At 38.3% G+C, this 22,323-nt stretch overlaps 1 protein-coding gene across 1 annotated transcript in view; it reads right to left on the minus strand.

The window, feature by feature from the left end:
• Positions 1 to 19,891, minus strand: part of TEX11 (testis expressed 11) — a gene marked incomplete at both ends in the record, with an annotated part of 339,328 nt that extends 319,437 nt beyond the window's left edge. The window contains 4 exons of the mRNA XM_082865110.1: positions 2,035 to 2,114; positions 6,552 to 6,636; positions 19,090 to 19,211; positions 19,705 to 19,891. Of these exons, the coding sequence (XP_082721236.1) occupies positions 2,035 to 2,114; positions 6,552 to 6,636; positions 19,090 to 19,211; positions 19,705 to 19,891 (474 nt within the window). The remainder of the gene's footprint in view (positions 1 to 2,034; positions 2,115 to 6,551; positions 6,637 to 19,089; positions 19,212 to 19,704) is intronic.
• Positions 19,892 to 22,323: the final 2,432 nt, after the last annotated feature.

Genomic DNA, 22,323 nt, shown 5'->3' on the forward strand with positions numbered 1-22,323 from the left:
AAATTCCTAAACGTTTTTAGAAATCATTCTTAGTAATAATATCGATATTGCTATATCCTGAAACTGTTTCAAAAATACATTTTCTAGGATAAAAGAGGTTATTCATTACTTTAATGTTAGGCACCAAGATTTTTAGCACCAAAGACACACAAATATAAAATCAAGAAGCTAAGTAAAACCCTATAATCCTAAATATCAATTGGAAATATCAGTATGAACTCATTATATACTTTCTCTCTTAAAAAATATATATGTCATAGCTCTGTCCACTAAAAAGGTCTAGAAACAATAATCAATGCAATAGTAATGAGCATTTGTGACGTCCAGACTGTGGGTTCTAAACAACGTTCTCCACTAAAAGAAAGCAGAGCTCCTTAGAGGAATGGCTGATTCCAGGTCTAGGGTAGGAACTATACAAGATAAGCCTGGATATCTTGCCATATCGGAAACCAAATGAAACTATTAAAGACTGCTGAGGTCGTGCCAAAAGGACTCAGAATCACTTAAAGAAGCTCCTTCCAGCCCAAAATAGGACATTGTGCTTCAATAAGAATAATAACTACAATGAACTGAAAGTCATTAAATATGTTAAAATCCATGAGTTCACAGTAATACTTTAAAAAAAAACCCACTCAGTCATCATTTAAGGATGTTACAGAATCAACTCATTATTCTGAAAACTGTTAAATAAAGGGGAAGAGTCAGGACTTTCGTATACAAAATATACTTCAGAGTAACCAAATAGTTGATGAAAGTTTCTCTCTATTCCAGTTAATAAACAAAATAACTACAGAATTAGAATATGCAGACCCCCACAGAAATAATGGATTTGGGGACAATAATCATCAAAGGACACTAACACAACAGAAAAGAGACAAGTAGACATTAGTGCCTCCTGATGGAAGTACACCATACCGCCTATGAATTATTCTTGACAAAAATGAACCTGAGGGCTTCCCTGGTGGCGCAGTGGTGGAGAGTCCGCCTGCCGATGCAGGGGACGTGGGTTCGTGCCCCGGTCTGGGAAGATCCCACATGCCGCGGAGCGGCTGGGCCCGTGAGCCATGGCCACTGAGCCTGTGCTCCGCAACGGGAGAGGCCACAGCAGTGAGAGGCCCGCGTACCGAATAAAAAAAAAAAAATGAACCTGAATCAGATCAAGCTTCTAAATCTAACTACCAGTTTACAGGAAAAACAGAGGACAAAGTACTACATTAAATGACACCATAAGGATGCAGTTATCAGAATCCAGAATTTAGGTAAACTATAGAACATATTAACAAAATACAAGGTGTGGACTTTAATCCTGATTCTAAAAAACCAACTGGAAAGAAGTGGGGGGAGGGAGGTGGGAAGAGTTGGGGGGAGGGAAGACTAGATATTTGATGATTTTAGAAAAATCTTTATTAAATTTTATCAGGTATGATAATGGATATTGGGTTTGAATAAAAAAGATATCCAGTCTTTTAGAGACATGTACTGAAATATTTATGGGAAAAATAATGCTTCTTTGGATTTATTTCAAAATAATCCATGGGGCCAGGGGTTTGCTGTTAGAGGAGATATAGAAGAAACAAGAGTGGTCATGAGTTGATGATTACTCTAGCTGAGTGATAGGTAAATAGGGGAATCATATTATCTTTTCTACTTCATGTGTACATTTGAGCTTTTCAATAAAATATTGTTTTAAAACACTAGGAAAAATACTTTCCACTAAAAAAACATACTTGCCTCTAGGAAGCAAGACAGGGGGTAGAAAGGGATGGAGCAGAAAACTATTACTTTTTATTATTTTCCTTACTTTTCATAAATCCTGAATTATAAGTTCAATATTTAGTCCACTAAATCACTGTAATAACAACTACAGTACTGCTGAGACCTTTAATTGTAATAGATATAATTATTATAAAAGTAACATTGCTAGAACTAAAGGATATAACCCCCTTCCAGGTTTACACTAACTTCAACCATCTACACAGGAATAATGACTCTCTCACTGAATCTGCACTTTCTCCTGATTTAATTAGGACTTACCAAAATTTGTCTTTGAATAGCTTCTTCTGAAGCAGCTGAGCCTTCACACATACACATCAACTTGCAAGCAACGTGCCGTACTGCAAAACAGTAATTAGATACCCATAAACACAAAACATTCATTCCCCTTTTATATACACATATAAAGAGAAAAGAGGAGTGAAGTGAAACCACTTTTGTTGTTAAAAATAAGAACTTTAAAGGTCTTTTTAAAAAATCAATTATCAAAAGTAAATGACCTGAAAATTACCAAATGAATCATGGGCTTAATGCTTTAGTCAGACAGATATCTAATTTTCAAATTTTAATTTCTGCCTGTCTTAAATCCCAAAGACTCACATGATGCTCTTGTATGTACCATGCTGGCAGCAAAATAATTCTTAGTAGAACTGGAATCTAAAGCTATTCAACATCTGACAAAATTCCTGAACATCAGAATAGTTTAAGATTATTCTCCTAAAATGTGAAACGGTCTAAATATATTATTTTCTGCAGATGAGGTAAAAGTTCTTGAAGCATAACTTAGAAAATACAGATATCGTCATTACACAGTTCATTTACCCTGAAAATAGGAAAGTTTGAATAATTGTAACCTCTTTAGTTGTGTGGTTTCTTTCATCATAAAACATACCCAATTTATTAAAGATGACTTCACATATAACTGAACTAGTTGTCTTGATGTTATTAAATCTCAGCAGCCATTCTACTTATGCTAACACCATTTTTAATTAATATTCCAATGAAAAAGAGAAGATTTGCCCAGCTTAAATTACGGGTAATTGAAGTAGTCAAATTTTTTTTTTTTTTTTTTTTGCGGTACGCGGGCCTCTCACTCTTGTGGCCTGTCGCGTTGTGGAGCACAGGCTCCAGACGTGCAGGCTCAGCAGCCATGGCTCATAGGCCCAGCCGCTCCGCGGCATATGGGATCTTCCCGGACCAGGGCACGAACATGTGTTCCCTGCATCAGCAGGCGGACTCTCAACCACTGCGCCACCAGGGAAGCCCCATGTAGTCAAATTTTTATTAACATTACAAAATGTAAAATTTATTCATCCCTCAACAAAATTTAATTTGTTTCTGGGAAAAAAACTTTCAGTAAAATAATTTCTAAACATATATTTACATTGTCCTGCATTTCCAGTTTTGTTTTGTTTTGTTTTTCTGAGGTACGCGGGCCTCTCACCGCTGCGGCCCCTCCCGCCACGGAGCACAGGCTCCGGACGCACAGGCCCAGCGGCCACGGCCCACGGGCCCAGCCGCTCCACGGCACGCGGGATCCTCCCGGACCAGGGCACAAACCCACGCCCCCCGCATCGGCAGGCGGACTCCCAACCACTGTGCCACCAGGGAAACCCACATTTCCAGTTTTGAAAATGTTTCCTTTATTGTTTTCAAAGTTTACTAATTCTTCTGTACTCTCAAGGACCCTGATCTCAATTATTTTCCCTCTCCAAAGATATCTTCAGTGCTTCCCTCTCAATTTACTCCTTTCCCTCTACCTTCAAATATATCCATCTCCCTTCCTTGAAAAAATTCAACTAACCCCACTGTGCTTCAAGCTTCCCTCCCATTTCTCCTCTTCCTCCCATTGTCAAACTTCTTGAACTGAATGTGCTACTATGTTTTATTGCTACTCCCTCGTCTCCTTAATGCCCTGCAACCTGTTTTGCATCTTTACCACTTTACTAAAGCTGCACTCCCAAAGATCACCTTCCCTGACTTCACAGCTACATTTCACAATGATCATAATAACCTTTTTGAAAAATACTACTTCCTATGCCTCACTCTATCCTGGTTCAGCATTGAGCAGTGTCCCTCTGTGGGAAATGTCTTAGTCTAAGAACTTTGCTCCAGCCCCACATTCTTGATCCAGCTGTGTATAGTTATCACCAATAAAGCCTTCAGGCCAAAGGCACCTGAGGCTCAGACAGAATGCTACTTCAGTATAAAGATGTTGTCTTTGTTGCTGTTGCTCTACCCTTGTCTTCTCATCAGCCTCTTCTTGGCCCCTCTATACTATAAACATCTTGGTTAGGTGCTTGCTGACTGACTCCTTGCATCTGCCTTACTCTGCTCCATCAGTGCCCACAGCTTGATATTTGAATTGACTTTAAACAACATATAAATTTGCATCCTCTGACATTTGTGAATTCTTTATTTTTACTGTTTATTTAGCTTTAACCCATTCCTTCCTAAATCCTCAAGCATAATGTATGCCTGGTATTTTTGCCCTGGAGTCTTACCTTGTCCCTTTCACCTACTGCCTGCCATAACATGGTTTGACAACCCTATAAAAGATTATGTACTCGGGCTTCCCTGGTGGCACAGTGGTTAAGAGTCCGCCTGCCGATGCAGGGGACACGGGTTCGTGCCCCGGTCCGGGAAGATCCCACATACCGCGGAGTGGCTGGGCTCGCGAGCCATGGCCGCTGAGCCTGCGCGTCCGGAGCCTGTGCTCCGCAACGGGAGAGGCCGCAGCAGTGAGAGGCCCGCGTACCAGAAAAAAAAAAAAAGAGAGAGAGACTATGTACTCAATAAGTGGGTAGCAAGTCTCCTCTAGAATATTTTGACTGTTACTTGTGGTCTCCTATCCTTGCTCTTTTTCTTCCCAGTCCGTAACTGGAAGAATTAAGGTTAAAATCTCAGTACTCTGTTCTCTCAACACCATTGGTTCTTAATATTTGGTATGCATGAGAATTCCTGAGAAATTTTTTCAAATTACAGACATGTCCAGGTTTCATCCTAAACCCCCCAGATCAAAACCTCCAATGGTGGAGGCTGGGCATCTGTATTTTAAAAGGCTCCACAGGTTACTCTCATTTATACCAGTATCTAAGAACCACTGCTCTTTATTTTCTCCCTCAGAGAACTCAACAATTCTTGTGGCTTCAACAGTCATCTCCATGTGAATAACCATCAAATCTACAGGCAGCCCGACCTTTCTCACAAGCTCCAGTCTCACATCTCCAACCTTATTGTCACCTCAAATACAACAGGTCTAAAACTAAAGTTTAAGAGTCATTCTTCTACTTCTGCCTTTCCTATTTCTGTTCATTGTTCCATAATTCTTCCCAATAATAATAAATTGTAGTGCATAAATCTTAATGACGTTTTGATCACAACACAATCCAGGCACACTGAATTTGTTTTTGAGACAAAGTATCTTCCAATCAACAGATTTTGAGAATAAAACTTTTTAAAATCAGAGGCTTCCTGCACTACACCCTGTTTTCCACTGTATCTTAAAAGTATTATACACGTAATAAGCACCCAAATATCTAAGAACTGCTACATACAGAGTAAGTACATTAGGAAAGGTCGGTCCTAGGGCTGCAGCTCCCACTTCATCTACCAAATCCCCACTATTTGACAAGCAGTGAAAAACAGCCAGAGCAATGTTCCTTGATATGCGGAATGGGAGAAGTTTAGAATTAAAGCATTTTAACATCGCACAGTTCACCTGTGTACTAAATTTCTCCCACAGATGAATTTCCAACTCTTCCCTCCTCACAACTATAAGATCTAAGGCTTCTAGGAGCAATGATATCAACATTTATCTGAGAGTTAAAGAGACAGAACTGTTCTCTAAACATCCTAATAGAGGAGTGGGCTAAAAAGTCAGTATATTATTGACTGTATCAACCACTAATTACCCTATACATACACTGAAGTCATATACAGTTTGGTTTATATTCATAAAGATAAATACTTAGTATTAAATTCTATTTGTTGCATACAGACAAAATTCATTTGTCTACAAGCCAAGCACTCCAGAGATTCACCTCTTGGTTTGTTGCCTCAATGTATCCTTTATAATGGGACATATACTTTCCATAAATGCATTAACTGTCCCTATCCTTGATGGAAATCAGTTAACTGTCAGCACACTAGACCCTGCCCATTTAGCTAAAGCACTCAAACTCTGCCAGACAGTAGATCACATTTAACACATCTAAGCAGCTGAATATGGTTTTGGGGTTTTGTTTTGTTGTTATTATTCTTGTTTGCTCTCACAAAAAACTTCTATAATTTTTCTCAGTAACTCAGTCCAATGTTCATTAACCCACCTCATGAAGACACTATTCTTTACAGACTTTTTAATCTGAATTCCTCACATAGCAACATTTTTCATTATTTTATTAATTAATGGAGAGGAAAAACTACTATTTGATGGTTCTTCAGAATCCTGAAGATTCTGATCATCTCTCCTCCAAGGAAATAATCCACGCCCTTTGAAATTTTTCAAGTTCTCATTTTCCTGCCTCATTTTTCACCAGCAGACTATTTCTTGCAGTTACGCTTTTAAATTTCTATTAATAAGGAGCTAAGCTCTGAAAAACCACAAAACCAGGGCAGGGTTTGCTTGAGAAACCACTGCTTATGGGTTGTTTTGTTTAGTTTTCTTTTAACAAATCTGCATCTAAGAACAGGTCAAAATATTATTTAAACTGCAGGAACACAATCTCATGTATAATAAGAATACTCCTCATAATATGAGTCACAAAACATATACGTACATTTAGCGCTCTGCTCTTCACTTAAACCCAAAGCTCCTTTCTTGATAATTGCCCAGTTCCACAGGTTTACTGCCATTTCTTCAATCTGTACAACAGAAACATTTTTTTAGCCACTTAAAATACTGTCCACCTCCAATAATATTTTCTTTCGTGCATGTTTCACGTTTATGTGACTACTGTGGGTCATTTACAGGTCCTCCATAATCTAGTCCCATTTTAACTTTTCTCCCAAAAACTTACCCACAGAATAATTATCTTATTGTCCCATGAACACAACTTGTTCATTCCTGCGTACCTTTATTCATACTGTTGGCTTCACCTGATATACCTCCTCCCATGATCTTTATGTAACTCAAATCCAAATTCACCCGCACCAAGAACATACATGAAGTTTTCAGCAACCATTACAGTCTTCATTGGTCTCTCTCTTCTTTGAATTCCTATATTAACTAAGTTTTACATAATTGAGCAATTAACTATGCTACTGTGTATCATTTATTCTTTGTTTTTATTGTTACTCTCATTTCCCAACTAGACTCCCTGAAATCAAAGATCATATCTCACTCAATTTATGTAGCACTTATACTACCTGCCAAAGTGCTAAATAAAGAATACATATTAAAATAATAAGATTTATTGTTTTATTATGTTCTGTTCTAGGGATTATGGGGGCAAAGATTCTAGTAGCTTCTTCTGGTTTTATCTATCAGATGGAACACAGTCAACTGGACGGAAAAATAAATCAAGCTCATAGTATCTCAGGAATAAAATTTGCAGTAGATTGGTTTCTGGCAAGAGATCTCTGAAGGCCAACAGTTGGTCCTGGGTGCTACTATTGCCTCAGACCAATATGCCATAGCTCTGGACTAAATCTGCTGGTGTGCTATAGTGACTATGATAGAAGCTATATACCATTATCTTATCATAAACATATTGGTAGTAATATGACTAAAAGGAATAACTGGAAAAAAATTAAACTCAGTTTGTGTACAATAACGGTGCACAATTGTATTTTAGTTTATTTCCTCAAGACCACTTTTTCCCCCTACAATTCATTTCCCTGATGAGCTTCCCTTTAAATGGATTATTTATGTAGCATGGCCATCATTTCACTACTATTCTGAGCTAATTATTATGCTCATCTCCATCTCTCTCACACAGTATCCCCACGCCACAGTTGACCTAATGATGACTTTCATATGAAATATTATTTGATTTGTTTCATCAGAAGCACATGGAGTTAATATTTGACTTAAAATTTCCCAGAGGAACAAATGGTATTTAGGTGGAAAAATAAACATGCACAGTAAAACACCTTAAAGCTGCCACTTTGGGTATTTTGGAAAGCAATTTCACAACATCAGCCAAAAAATGTTCATACCTTTTTTTTCCTAACATTTTTATTGGAGTATAATTGCTTTACAATGGTGTGTTACTTTCTGCTTTATTACAAAGTGAAACAGTTATACATGTACATATGTGCTGATATCTCTTCCCTCTTGCGCCTCCCTCCCTCCCACCCTCCCGATCCCACCCTTCTAGCTGGTCATATAGCACCAAGCTGATCTCCCCGTGCTATGTGACTGATTCTCACTAGCTATTTATTTTACATTTGGTAGTGTACATATGTCCATATATACACTACCACTCTCTCACTTTCTCCCAGCTTACCCTTCCCCCTCCCCACGTCCTCAAGTCCATTCTGTAGTAGGTCGGCCTCTTTATTCCCGTCTTGCCTCTAAGTCCTCTTTTTTTTCTTTTAATATATATATTTATTTATTTTTGGTTGCCTTAGGTCTTCACTGCTCCTCACGGGCTTTCTCTAGTTGCGGCGAGAAGGGGCTACTCTTCGTTGCAGTGCGCGGGCTTCTCATGTTGCAGGGCACAGGCTCTAGGCGTGTGGGCTTCAGTAGTTGTGGCACGCGGGCTCACTAGTTGTGGTGCACGGGCTTAGGTGCTCCGCGGCATGTGGAATCTTCCCAAACCAGGGCTCGAACCCATGTCCCCCGCATTGGCAGGCGGATTCTTAACCACTGCACCACCAGGGGAGTCCCTGCACCTAGGTACTTCAAGACAAATTTTTTGTTTGAATTCCATATATATGTGTTCTCATACGGTATTTGGTTTTCTCCTTCTGACTTACTTCACTCTGTATGAGACTCTAGGTCGATCCACCTCACTACAAGTAACTCAATTTTGTTGTTTTTTATGCCTGAGTAATATTCCACTGTATATATGTGCCACATCTTCTTTATCCATTCATCTATTGATGGACACTTAGGTTGCTTCCATGTCCTGGCTATTGTAAACAGAGCTGCAATGAACATTGTGGTACATGAGTCTTTTTGAATTATAGTTTTCTCAGGGTATATGCCCAGTAGTGGGATTGCTGGGTTGTATGGTAGTGCTATTTTTAGTTTTTTAAGGAACCTCCATACTGTTCTCCATAGTGGCTGTATCAATTTACATTCCAACCAACAGTGCAAGAGGGTTCCCTTTTCTCCACACCCTCTCCAGCATTTATTGTTTGTAGATTTTTTGATGATGGCCATTCTGACCGGTGTGAGATGATATCGCATTATTGTAGTTTTTTGTTTGTTTTTAATTAATTTATTTATTTGTATTTGTTTTTGTTTTTGGCTGTGTCGGGTCTTCGTTCTGTGCATGGGCTTTCTCTAGTTGCAGCGAGTGGTGTGTGGGCTTCTCATTGCCGTGGCTTCTCTTGTTACAGAGCATGGGCTCTAGAGCACAGTCTCAGTAGTTGTGGCACACAGCCTTAGTTGCTCTGTGGCATGTGGGAATCTTCCTGGGGCAGGGATCAAACCCATGTCCCCTGCATTAGCAGGCAGATTCCCACCCACTGCAACACCAGGGAAGCCCCTCATTGTAGTTTTGATTTGCATTTCTCTAATGATTAATGATGTTGAGCATTCTTTCACGTGTTTGTTGGCAATCTGTGTATCTTCTTTGGAGAAATGTCTACTTAGGTCTTCTGCCCACTTTTGGATTGGATTCTTTGGTTTTTTGATATTGAGCTGCATGAGCTCTTGTAAATTGTGGACATTAATCCTTTGTCAGTTGCTTCATTTGCAAATATCTTCTCCCATTCTCAAGGTTGTCTTTTCACCTTGTTTATGGTTTCCTTTGCTGTGCAAAAGCTTTTAAGTTTCATTAGGGCCCCTTGGTTTATTTGTTTTTACTTCCATTGCTCTAGGAGCTGGGTCATAAAGGATCTTGCTGTGATTTATATCATAGAGTGTTCTGCCTATGTTTTCCTCTAAGAGTTTGATAGTTTCTGGCCTTACATTTAGGTCTTTAATCCATTTGGAGCTTATTTTTATGTATGGTGTTAGGGACTGTTGAAATTTCATTCTTTTACATGTAGCTGTCCAGTTTCCCAGCACCACTTACTGAAGAGGCTGTCTTTTCTCCATTGTATATTCTTGCCTCCTTTATCAAAGATAAGGTGACCATATGTTCATGGGTTTATCTCTGGGCTTTCTATCCTGTTCCATTCATCTATATTTCTGTTTTTGTACCAGTGCCATATTGTCTTGATTACTGTAGCTTTGTAGTATAGTCTGAAGTCAGGGAGCCTGATTCCTCCAGCTCCGTTTTTCTTTCTCAAGATTGCTTTGGCTATTCAGGGTCTTTTGTGTTTCCCTACAAATTGTGAGATTTTTTGTTCTAGTTATATGAAAAATGCCAGTGATAGTTTGATAGGGATTGCATTGAATCTGTCGATTGCTTTGAGTAGTAGAGTCATTTTCACAATGTTGATTCTTCCAATCCAAGAACATGGTATATCTCTCCATCTATTAGTATCATCTTTAATTTCTTTCATCAGTGTCTTATAATTTTCTGCATACAGGTCTTTTGTCTCCTTAGGTAGGTTTATTCCTAGGTATTTTATTCTTTTTGTTGCAGTGGTAAATGGGAGTGTTTTCTTAATTTCACTTTCAGATATTTCATCATTAGTGTATAGGAATGCAAGAGATTTCTGTGCATTAATTTTGTTTCCTGCTACTTTACCAAATTCATTGATTAGCTCTAGTAGTTTTCTGGTAGCATCTTTAGGATTCTCTATGTATAGTATCATGTCATCTGCAAACAGTGACAGCTTTACTACTTCTTTTCTGATTTGGATTCCTTTTATTTCTTTTTCTTCTCTGATTTCTATGGCTAAAACTTCCAAAACTATGTTGAATAATAGTGGTGAGAATGGGCAACCTTGTCTTTTTCCTGATCTTAGTGGAAATGGTTTCAGTTTTTCACCGTTGAGCACGATGTAGGCTGTGGGTCTGTCATATATGGCCTTTATTATGTTAAGGTAACTTCCCTCTATGCCTACTTTCTGGAGGGTTTTTATCATAAATGGTTGTTGAATTTTGTCAAAAGCTTTCTCTGCATCTACTGAGATGACCATATGCTTTTTCTCCTTCAAGTTGTTAATATGGTGTATCACATTGACTGATTTGCATATATTGAAGAATCCTTACATTCCTGGGATAAACCCCACTTGATCGTGGTGTAAGATCCTTTTAATGTGCTGCTGGATTCTGTTTGCTAGTATTTTGTTGAGGATTTTTGCATCTATGTTCATCAGTGATATTGGCCTGTAGTTTTCTTTTTTTGTGACATCTTTGTCTGGTTTTGGTATCAGGGTGATGGTGGTCTCGCATAATGAGCTTGGGAGTGTTCCTCCCTCTGCTATATTTTGGAAGGGTTTGAGAAGGATAGGTGTTAGCTCTTCTCTAAACGTTTCATAGAATTTGCCTGTGAAGCCATCTGGTCCTGGACTTTTATTTGTTGGAAGATTTTTAATCACAGTTTCAGTGTCAGTGCTTGTGATGTTCGTATCTTTTGACACAGTAATTGCTTTTCTGAGACTCTATCCTTTGGAAATAATCCAAAATATGGAGGGGATAACCTCTGCACTGAATAGTGTTCCATAAATCATTATTTACAATAGAGAAAAGTTAAGAACAACATACGTGTCCAATAATAAAGAAATACACAGAAAAAATACGCTAAATCCACTAGAAGGAATATTATTCATCCATTTAAAATAGTGGTCACATTGGCACAACAATAGACATATAGATCAATGGAACACAATAGAGAGCCCAAAAATAAACCCATGTACCTATGGTCAATTAATCTATGCCAAAGACAAAGGAGGCAAGAATATACAATGGGGAAAAGACAGTCTCTTCAGCAACTGGTATTGGGAAAGCTGGACAGCCGCATGTAAATCCATGAAGTTAGAACACTCCCTCACACCATATGTAGAAATAAACTCAAAATGGCTTAAATGCTTAAATAGAAGACATGACACCATAAAACTCCTAGAAGAGAACATAGGCAAAACATTCTCAGACATAAATAATAGCAGTATCTTCTCAGATCTGTCTCCCAAGGCAAAAGAAATAGAAGCAAAAATAAACACATTAGGGACTTCCCTGGTGGCACAGTGATTAAGAATCCGCCTGCCAATGCAGGGGACACGGGTTCGAGCCCTGGTCCGGCAAGATCCCACATGCCACGGAGCAACTAAGCCCATGTGCCACAACTACTGAGCCTGCGCTCTAGAGCCTGCATTCCACATCTGTTGAAGCCCGCATGCCTAGAGCCCATGCTCCGCAACAAGAGAAGCCACCGCAATGAGAAGCACGCGCACCGCAATAAAGAGTAGTCCCTGCTCGCCGCAACTAGAGAAGGCCCGCGTGCAGCAATGAAGAACCAACGCAATCAAAAATAAATTAATTTTAAAAAATAAACAAATGGGACATAATTAAACTTAAAAGTTTTTCCACAGCAAAAAAAAAAAAAAAAAAAACCCATCAACAAAATGAAAAGACAACCTAAAGAATGGAAGAAAATATGTGCAAATTATGGAACTGATAAGGGCTTAATTGCCAAAATATACAAATAGCTCATAAAACTCAGTATCGAAAAAACAACCCAATCAAAAATTGGGCACACAGGGAGATCAACTCGGTGCTTTGTGACCACCTAGAGGGGTGGGATAGGGAGGGTGGGAGGGAGGGAAATGCAAGAGGGAAGAGATATGGGGACATATGTATATGTATAACTCATTCACTTTTTTATAAACCAGAAACTAACACACCATTGTAAAGCAATTATACTCCAATAAAGATGTTAAAAAATATATAAATAAAAAATAAACATTTTTTAAAAAATAAATAAATTGGGAAGAAAACCTAAATAGACATTTCTCCAAAGAAAACATACAGATGGCCAACAGGCACATGAAAAGATGCTCAACATCACTATTAGATAAATGCAAATCAAAACTACAGTGAGGTATCATCTCATACAAGTCAGAATGGCAACTACAAGTTATCAATAAGTTTACAAATAATAAATACTAAAGACAGTGTGGAGAAAACTGTTGGTGGGAATGTAAATTGATACAGCCACTATGGAGAACAGTATGGAAGTTCCTTAAAAAAACAAAAATAGAGTTACCATATGATCCAGCAATGTCACTCCTGGGCATATATCCAGAGAAGACAAAAAACTAATTCAAAAAGATATATATACCCCAATGCTCATAGCAGTGCTATTTACAATAGCCAAGGCATGGAGGCAACCTAAATGTCTATCAACAGATGAATGAATAAAGAATATGTGGTATATGTGTGTGTTTGTGTGTGTGTGTATATGTATACATACATACATACACAATGGAATGTTACTCAGCCATAAAAAAGAAAGAGAGAGCTCCCTGGTTGCCTAGTGGTTAGGACTCCAGGCTTTCACTACCATGGCCTGGGTTCAATCCCTGGTCAGGGAGTGGAGATCTCACAAGCCATGCAGCATGGCCAAAGGAAAAAGAATGAAATAATGCCATGTGCATAATGTGAAGTAAGTCAGACATAGAAAGACAAACATCATATGATATCACCTATTTGTGGAATCTAAAAAAAAAATGATACAACTGAACTTATTTACAAAACAGAAATAGACTCATAGACAGAAAACAAACTTATGGGGCTTCCCTGGTGGTCCAGTGGGTAAGACTCTGTGCTCCCAGTGCAGGTGGCCCGGGTTCAATTCCTGGTTAAGGAACTAGATCCCGCATTCATGCCGCAACTAAGGAGTCCACATGCTGTAACTAAGAAGTCGGCATGCCGCAACTAGATCCCACATGCTGCAGCCAAGATCCCAAGTGCTGCAACCAAGATCCAGCACAGCCAAAATAAAGAAACAAATAAATATTTAGAAACAAAAGAAATGTGGGGGAGGGATAAATTAGGAGTTTGGGATTAACAGATATACACTACTGTATATAAAACAGGTAAACAAGGACGAACTGTATAGCTCGGGGAACTATATTCAGTGTATCGTAATAACCTATAATGGAAAAGAATCTGAAAAAGAACATATATCTGAATCACTTTGCTGTACACCTGAAACTAACACAATATTATAAATCGACTATACTTCAATAAAATTCTTTTTAATTTTAAAAAAATGACATTGCAAAAAAATGAAAGAAAGGGTAAGATTAATTCTGACTATAAACACTGCATATTCACAAAATGCAGATTTATTCGGCTAATATATACTGAGCACCTAATATGTGGCAAGACTTGCAAAATAAGACCAGACTCTTACTCTGAACCTCATAACCTCTTTTCACTAACAACTTAACAGAGTAAAAAGAGGTTATAATCTAAAAAGAGACTTCCTTTTTTTTAACATCTTTATTGGATTATAATTGCTTTACAATGGTGTGTTAGTTTCTGCTTTATAACAAAGTGAATCAGTTATACATATACATATGTCCCCATATCTCTTCCCTCTTGCCTCTCCCTCCCTCCCACCCTCCCTATCCCACCCCTCTAGGTGGTCACAAAGCATCGAGCTGTTCTCCCTGTGCTATGTGGCTGCTTCCCACTAGCTATCTATTTTACATTCGGTAGTGTACATATGTCCATGCCACTCTCTCACTTTGTCCCAGCTTCCCCTTCCCCCTCCCCATACCTTCAAGTCCATTCTCTAGTAGGTCTGTGACTTTATTCCCGTCTCGCCCCTAGGTTCTTCATGAACTTTTTTTTTTTTAGATTCCATATATATGTGTTACCATATGGTATTTGTTTTTCTCTTTCTGACTTACTTCACTCTGTATGACAGACTCTAGGTCCACCCACCTCACTACAAATAACTCAATTTCTTTTCTTTTTACGGCTGAGTAATATTCCATTGTATATCTGTGCCACATCTTCTTTATCCACTCATCTGTTGATGGACACTTAGGTTGCTTCCATGTCCTGGCTATTGTAAATAGAGCTGCAATGAACATTGTGGTACATGAGTCTTTTTGAATTATGGTTTTCTCAGGGTATATGCCCAGTAGTGGGATTGCTGTGTCATATGGTAGTTCTATTTTTAGTTTTTTAAGGAACCTCCATAGTGGCTGTATCAATTTACATTCCTACCAACAGGCAAGAGGGTTCCCTTTTCTCCACACCCTCTCCAGCATTTATTGTTTGTAGATTTTTTAATGATGGCCATTCTGACCAGTGTGAGATGATATCTCATTGTAGTTTTGATTTGCATTTCTCTAATGATTAATGATGTTGAGCATTCTAAAAAGAGACTTCTATGTAAAAAAATACACTAACAACTTTAGAACTAATTAACAAATTTAACAAGGTTGCAGGATACAAGATCAATACACGAAAAACAATTACATTAGCAATGAATAATCTGAAAATTAAATTACGAAAACAGTACATCTATGATAACATCAAAAGAAATGAAACGTAGAAAATTTAACAAAAAACTACAAAACTTACACTCCAAACTAAAAACGCTGAAAAATTAAACAATAAATGGAAAGACACGCCATTTTATGGCTTAGAACACTTAATATTGTTAAGTTGGCAATACTCCCCAAATTGATCTATGGATTTATGCACTACCCATCAAAATTCCAGCTGTCTTCTTTGCAGAAATTGGCAAGCAGATCCTAAATTTCATATGGAAATTCAAGGGACCCCAGAATAGTCAAAAGAATCTTGAAAGAGAAGAACAAAGTTAAAGGACTCGCATTTCCAATTTCAAAACTTTCTACAAAGCTACAATAATCAGGAGAGTGTAGTATTGGCATAAGGACAGACATATAGATCAATGGAATAGACCTGAGAATCCAGAAATATACCCTCATATTTATGGTCAATTGATTTTTGATAAGGATACTAACACAAATTTAATGGGGAAAGAACAGTCAACAAACATACTGGGACAGCTTGATATCCACATGCAAAAGAATGAATTTGGATCCCTTCCTCATATGATATGCAAAAGTAAACTCAAAATGAATCATAAACCTAAAGGTAAGAACTAAAACTATAAAACTCTCAGAAGAAAACATAACAGTAAGTCTTCACGACCTTGGGTTAGGAAAAGCCTCCTTAGATATGACACCGAAAGTATAAACAATAAAAGAAAGACTTGATAAGTTAGACTTTTACAAAATTTTAAACTTTTTTGCTTCAGAGGATACAATCAAGAAAGTGAAAAGATAACTCACAGAATGGGAGAAAATATTTTGCAAGTCACGTATCTGATAAGTGACTTGTATCTGGAATATATAAAGAACTCCTACTACTCATAATAAAAAGACAACTCAGTTTAAAAATTGGCACAGGATCTTAATAGATATTTCTCCAAATAAAATATGCAAATGACCAATAAGCACATGAGAAGATGCTCAACATCATCAGCCATCAGGGAAACAAATTAACCACAATGAGATACCACCTCACACCCATTAGGATGACTACTATCAAAAAATAGAAATAACAAGTGTTGGTAAGGATGCAGAGAAACTGGAACCCTTGTGCACTACTGATGGGAATTTAAAATGGTGCAGCCACTATGGTAAACAGTATGGCAGTTCCTCAAAAAAAAAAAAATAGAATTACCAGATGATCCAGCAATTCCACTTCTGGGTATATACCCAAAAGAATTGAAAGCAAGGACTTGAACAGATACTTTTATACCCATGTTCATAGCTGCATTATTCACAAAAGCCAAAAGGTGGAAGCAGTTCAGGTATCTATGGACTGATATATAGATAAACAAAATGTGGTATGTACACATAAAGGAATATTATGAAGCCTTAAAAAGGACAGAAATTCTGGGGGAGGGGAAAAAAAGAAGGCAGAAATTCTGACACATACTGCACCATGGATAAATCTGAGGACATTATACTGAGTGAAATATGCCAGTCACAATGTGAGAAATACTGTATGATTCCACTTATATGAAGTACCAAGAGTAGTCAAACTTATAGAGATAGAAAGTAGAATTGTGGTTGCCAGGGTCTGGGGGAAAGGGAGAATGGGGAGTTGTTGTTTAATAGGTATAGAATTTCAGTTTTGCAAGATGAAAAGAGTTCTGGAGATTGGTTGCAAAACGATGTGAATGTACTCAATACTACTGAATTTTACATTTAAAAATAGTTAAGATGGTAAATTTTACATTATGTATACTTTACCACAATTAAAAATAAAACAAACACAATGAGATACTACTTCACACTCACTAGGATGGCTATAATCAAAAAGCTAATAATAAGTATTGGTGATGATGTGGAAAAACTGGGTCAATTTTTGACCCAATTTGATATGCTGCCGGTGGGAATGTAAAATGGTACAGTCACTTTGGAAAACAATCTGGCAGTTCCTCAAAATTTAAACAGAGTTACCATATGACCAGCAATGTCACTCCTAGGTATATACCTAAGAGAAATAAAAACCTGTACATGAATGTTCACAGCAGCATCATTCATAGTAGCCAAAAGGTGTAAACAACCCAAACGTTCATCAACAGATGAATGGATATACAAAACATGATATATCCAAAGAATGGAATATTATCAGCCATAAAAGGTAATGCAGTACATGGGACTTCCCTGGTGGCGCAGTGGTTAAGAATCTGCCTGCCAATGCAGGGGACATGGGTTCGAGCCCTGCTCTGGGAAGATCCTACATGCCGCAGAGTAACTAATCCCATGCGCCACAACTACTAAGCCTGTGCTCTAGAGCCCACGAGCCACAACTACTGAAGCCCGCGTGCCTAGAACCCGTGCTTTACAACTAGAGAAGTCACCGCAATGAGAAGCCTTCACACCGCAACAAAGAGTAGCCCCCCGCTCGCCACAACTAGAGAAAGCCCACGCTCATCAATGAAGACCCAACGCAGCCAATCAATCAATAAATAAAACTCAAGCTTTCAAATGGAAATTAGAATTAAAAATAAAAGTAATGAAGTACAGATACATGCTACAACATGGAAGAACCTTGAAAACATTATGCTAAGTGACAGAAGTCAGTCCCAAAAGACCACATACTGTATGATTCCATTTATATAACATGTCCAGGATAGGCAAATCCACAGAGATGGAAAGTAGACTAGAGGTTGCCTAGAGCTGGAGGAGAGAGGAGGAAATGGAGAGTGTCTGTGAATGGGTGCAAGGTTTCTTTTGGAGGTGATGAAAATGTTCTAAAGTTAACTGTGGTGATGGGTGCGCAACTCTGTGAAATACTAAAAATCACTGAATTGTACACTTCAAATGGGTAAATTATATGGCATATGAATTATATATAAAGTTATATATATAAAGTTATATATATGAGAGACGTATTTACAACAAACTTTATTCTCACCTTTCCATGTGTGCAATCACCAAAATGGAAGGATCTGCCCAAGGTAAACATTCCCAAAAGTATTTCAGAACCTCAAGGCAATTTCTAAATTAAGTGACAGACCTCCAATTAAACACTAGAAAAAAAAACCCAAAAAAGCACCACTGAAGCCTTATATTCAACTGAGTTCCCCACTACCAAGTACCACGTAGTTTCTTACTTTGCTGAAGAAGGAAGGAAAAGAGAACTATTATTATTTTTTTTATGTATTAATTTTATTTATTGGCTGTGTTGGGTCTTCACTGCTGTGCGCAGGCTTTCTCTAGTTGCAGCGAGCAGGGGCTACTCTTCGTTGTGGTGTGCAGGCTTCTCATCATAGTGGCTTATCTTATTGTGGCACACGGGCTTAGTTGCTCCGTGGCATGTGGGATCTTCCAGGACCAGGGCTCAAACCCATGTGCCCTGCGTTGGCAGGCATATTCTTAACCACTGCGCCACCAGAGAAGCCCAAGAACTATTATTAAGTGACTAACTGCTATGCACCCAGGACCTTAAATATGTTATTTTGTTTACTATTCACAACAACACTGGGAGGTGGGTTTTATTATGCTCCTTTTAACCGATGAGAAAACTGAAGCCTAGACAGATTAAATAGTACATATTAAATTTGAGGCATATTTTTCCATTGGTTTCTAAAACAGTATTTTCCCTAAATGTGCCATTAGGCTTGATTTCCATGTATTTAGATTTCATGTTAATCATGAAGTCTATTTTTTTACTTATACATTAATTAAAACAGTGAATCATCAAAACTTATAAACAAAATCATCAAAACTTATAAACAAAATACCAACCTGAGAGTCCTGCATTTCAGCCATAGACTCCCTGTTGATATTTGCTATGTCCGCGAAGAGTCTATCAATTGTCTCAGGTATCATAGATGAACCGTCTTTTATAAGCAGGTTTTCAACCATTTCTGAAATAACAATAAATGATAAAAGTGCTGTGAACTATCACCACTGGCTGAAAGTAGCAAATCATTCTGAAATCTGTTCCTAGACCTTTTGTCAAATGAATACAGCATGGAGAAACTTCAATACTCCTTAGAGTAAAACCAAACTGGAGATAAAGTTTATTCTAGCTAAAGGCAAAGTATAATTTTCAAATAACATTTGTATTTCCTGGGAGTCACTTGTTTATAACTTAATCATCATTACTCATTCTCAAAGTAAAATGCATTGACTTCACAAATAGTCATGTTATTATAGGTCATCTTAAAACTACAGAAGAGAAATTAACAATGTCTTCAAAATTACAAAATGTAGAAATTCTGAAGGGAGACTTAGATACATGCCCTGTAAAACTAAAATACTTATTAATACTTTAAAGCATTAGACAGACATACGCTGAAGTCTTGACCTTACTTTGAGAGACAAAAAATGACATGCTCAATTAGCAACAACATTAACCAGTTACTGAATCTGTACAAATGATGTCACCATTTTCTAAACGGTCTTGAGCTCCAGACCCGATATAGCTGAATCTTATTAGGCCATAGAATTCCTTAAAACCCAAACATGATGTAGAACCATAATTGATGCCTTTCATATTATCAAAATAGAGGTTTTTCCAAACTCGTGTAACAGAGGTCTCCATAACCTACATGTCTCTAATTTCTTGCAACATTTCTGAGCATTAACTAAAAAGAATGTTGTTAACATTCATAACAATACCATAAGAGCACCTTCTGGAAGATTTTTAATCTGCTACAATAAACAGGTTTTTAACCTGCTACAACGAACAATACATCTGCTAACTGAAAAATCTTCAGGACTTTGCTGGTGGCACAGTAGTTAAGAATCTGCCTAACAATGCAGGAGGTACGGGTTCGAGCCCTGGTCCAGGAAGATCCAACATTCTACGGAAGCAAATAAGCCCGTGCGCCCCAACTACTGAGCCTGCACTCCAGAGCCCGTAAGCCACAACTACTGAGCCCGCGTGCCCAGAGCCCATGCTCTGCAACAAGAGAAGTCACCACAATGAGAAACCCGCACACCACAACAAAAAGTAGCCCCCACTCGCCGCAACTAGAGAAAGCCCGCGAGCAGCAACAAAGACCCAACGCAGCCAAAAATAAATAAATAAATAAAATATTTCTTTAAAAAGAAAACTTTTCAGTTAAATATCAGAAAACAGATTCACATAGAGACTTCACAAAGAAACTTATTTTCAAATACACGCAAACATTTTTTAAAGCTCATAGACTCTTTAGTACCCACTGCATGATCAAAGATATTAGGGAAAATATACCATACATATTTCATATGCCTCAAGTAATGATACATATGAAAAGAAAAACCTCTAGCTTCCTTACTCCCATAAATTGGTTAACAGAAGGACTAATATTAAATATCTTGATTCATCTAAGATTAGGTAAGCATTAGGCTGAGAAATATATATATTATAGTCCTTGCTCAAAATATTGATAACAGAACTAGGAAAGTTTAGACTGGGAGAAAATATTTGCAAATCATATATCTGATAAGGGCTTAATATTCAAAATATATAAAGAAATCATACAACTTAATAGCAAAAGAAAATCCAATTTAAAAATGCCTGAATAGACCCTTTTCCAAAGAAAACACAGTGAAGGCCAACAGGTACATGAAAAAAAAGATGTTCAACATCATTAATCATCAAGGAAATGCAAAGCAAAACCATAATGAGATACCACCTCACACCTGTTAGAATGGCCATCACAAAAAGACAAGCAATAACAAGTGATGGTGGGGATGTGGAGAAAAGGGAACCCTCAACACTGTTCGTGGAAATGTAAATTGGTGCAGCCACTATGGAAAACAGTAGGCAGGTTCCTCAAAAAATTAAAAATAGGACTACCATATGATCCAGCAATTCCACTTCTGGGTATTTATCTGAAGAAAATGAAAACACTAACCTGAAAAGACCTGTGCAACCCCATGTTCATTGCAGCATTATTTACAATAGCCAAGATGTGCAAAGAACCTAAGTCTCCATCGATGAATGGATTAAAAAATGTGCTAAATATGTACAATAAAATGTTATTCAGCCATAAAAAAGAATGAAATCTTGCCATGTGCAACAGGTATGGACCTTAAAGGCATTATACTAAGTGAAATACGTCACACAGAGAAAGACAAATACCGTATGATCTCACTTACATGTGGAATCATTTTTTTTAAAAAAAGGCTCAGAGATACAGGAAACAGACTGGTGGTTGTCAGAAGCAGGAAGTGGAGGGGGGGCCAAATGGGTAAAGGAAGTCAAAAGGTACAAACTTCCAGTTATGAAATAAATAGGTCATAGGGATGCAATATACAGCATGGCAACCATAGTTATTACTATACTGTATATTTTAAAACTGTTATGAGTAAATCTTGGGAGAAGTTTCAAGATGGCAGAGGAGTTAAGACGTGGAGATCACCTTCCTCCCCACAAATACATCAGAAATACATCTACATGTGGAACAATTCCTACAGAACATCTACTGAATACTGGCAAAAGACCTCAGACTTCTCAAAAGGCAAGAAACTCCCCACCTACCTGGGTATGGCAAAAGAAAAAAGAAAAAACAGACACAAAAGAACAGGAGTGGGACCTGGACCTCTGGGAGGGAGCTGTGAAGGAGAAAAGGTTTCCACACACTAGGAAGCCCCTTCGCGGGCGGAGACAGCGGGTGGCGGAGGGGGGGAAGCTTCAGAGCCACAGAGGAGAGCACAGCAACAGGGGTGCAGAGGGCAAAGAGGACAGATTCCCGCACAGAAGATCGGTGCCGACCAGCACTCACCAGCCCGAGAGGCTTGTCTGCTCACCCGCTGGGGCAGGCGGGGTCTGCGAGCTGAGGCTCGGGCTTCGAAGGTAGGATCCCAGGGAGAGGGCTGGGGTTGCCTGCGTGAACACAGCCTGAAGGGGGCTAGTATGCCACAGGTAGCCAGGAGGGAGTCCAGGAAAGAATCTGGAGCTGCCAAAGAGGCAAAACACTTTTTCTTGCCTCTTTGTTTCCTGGTGCGCAAGGAGAGGGGTTCAGAGTGCACATAAAGGAGCTCCAG

Source organism: Leucopleurus acutus (genome assembly GCF_964270905.1).
Source record: "Leucopleurus acutus genome assembly, chromosome: X".
Classification (NCBI taxonomy): Eukaryota; Metazoa; Chordata; class Mammalia; order Artiodactyla; family Delphinidae; genus Leucopleurus; species Leucopleurus acutus.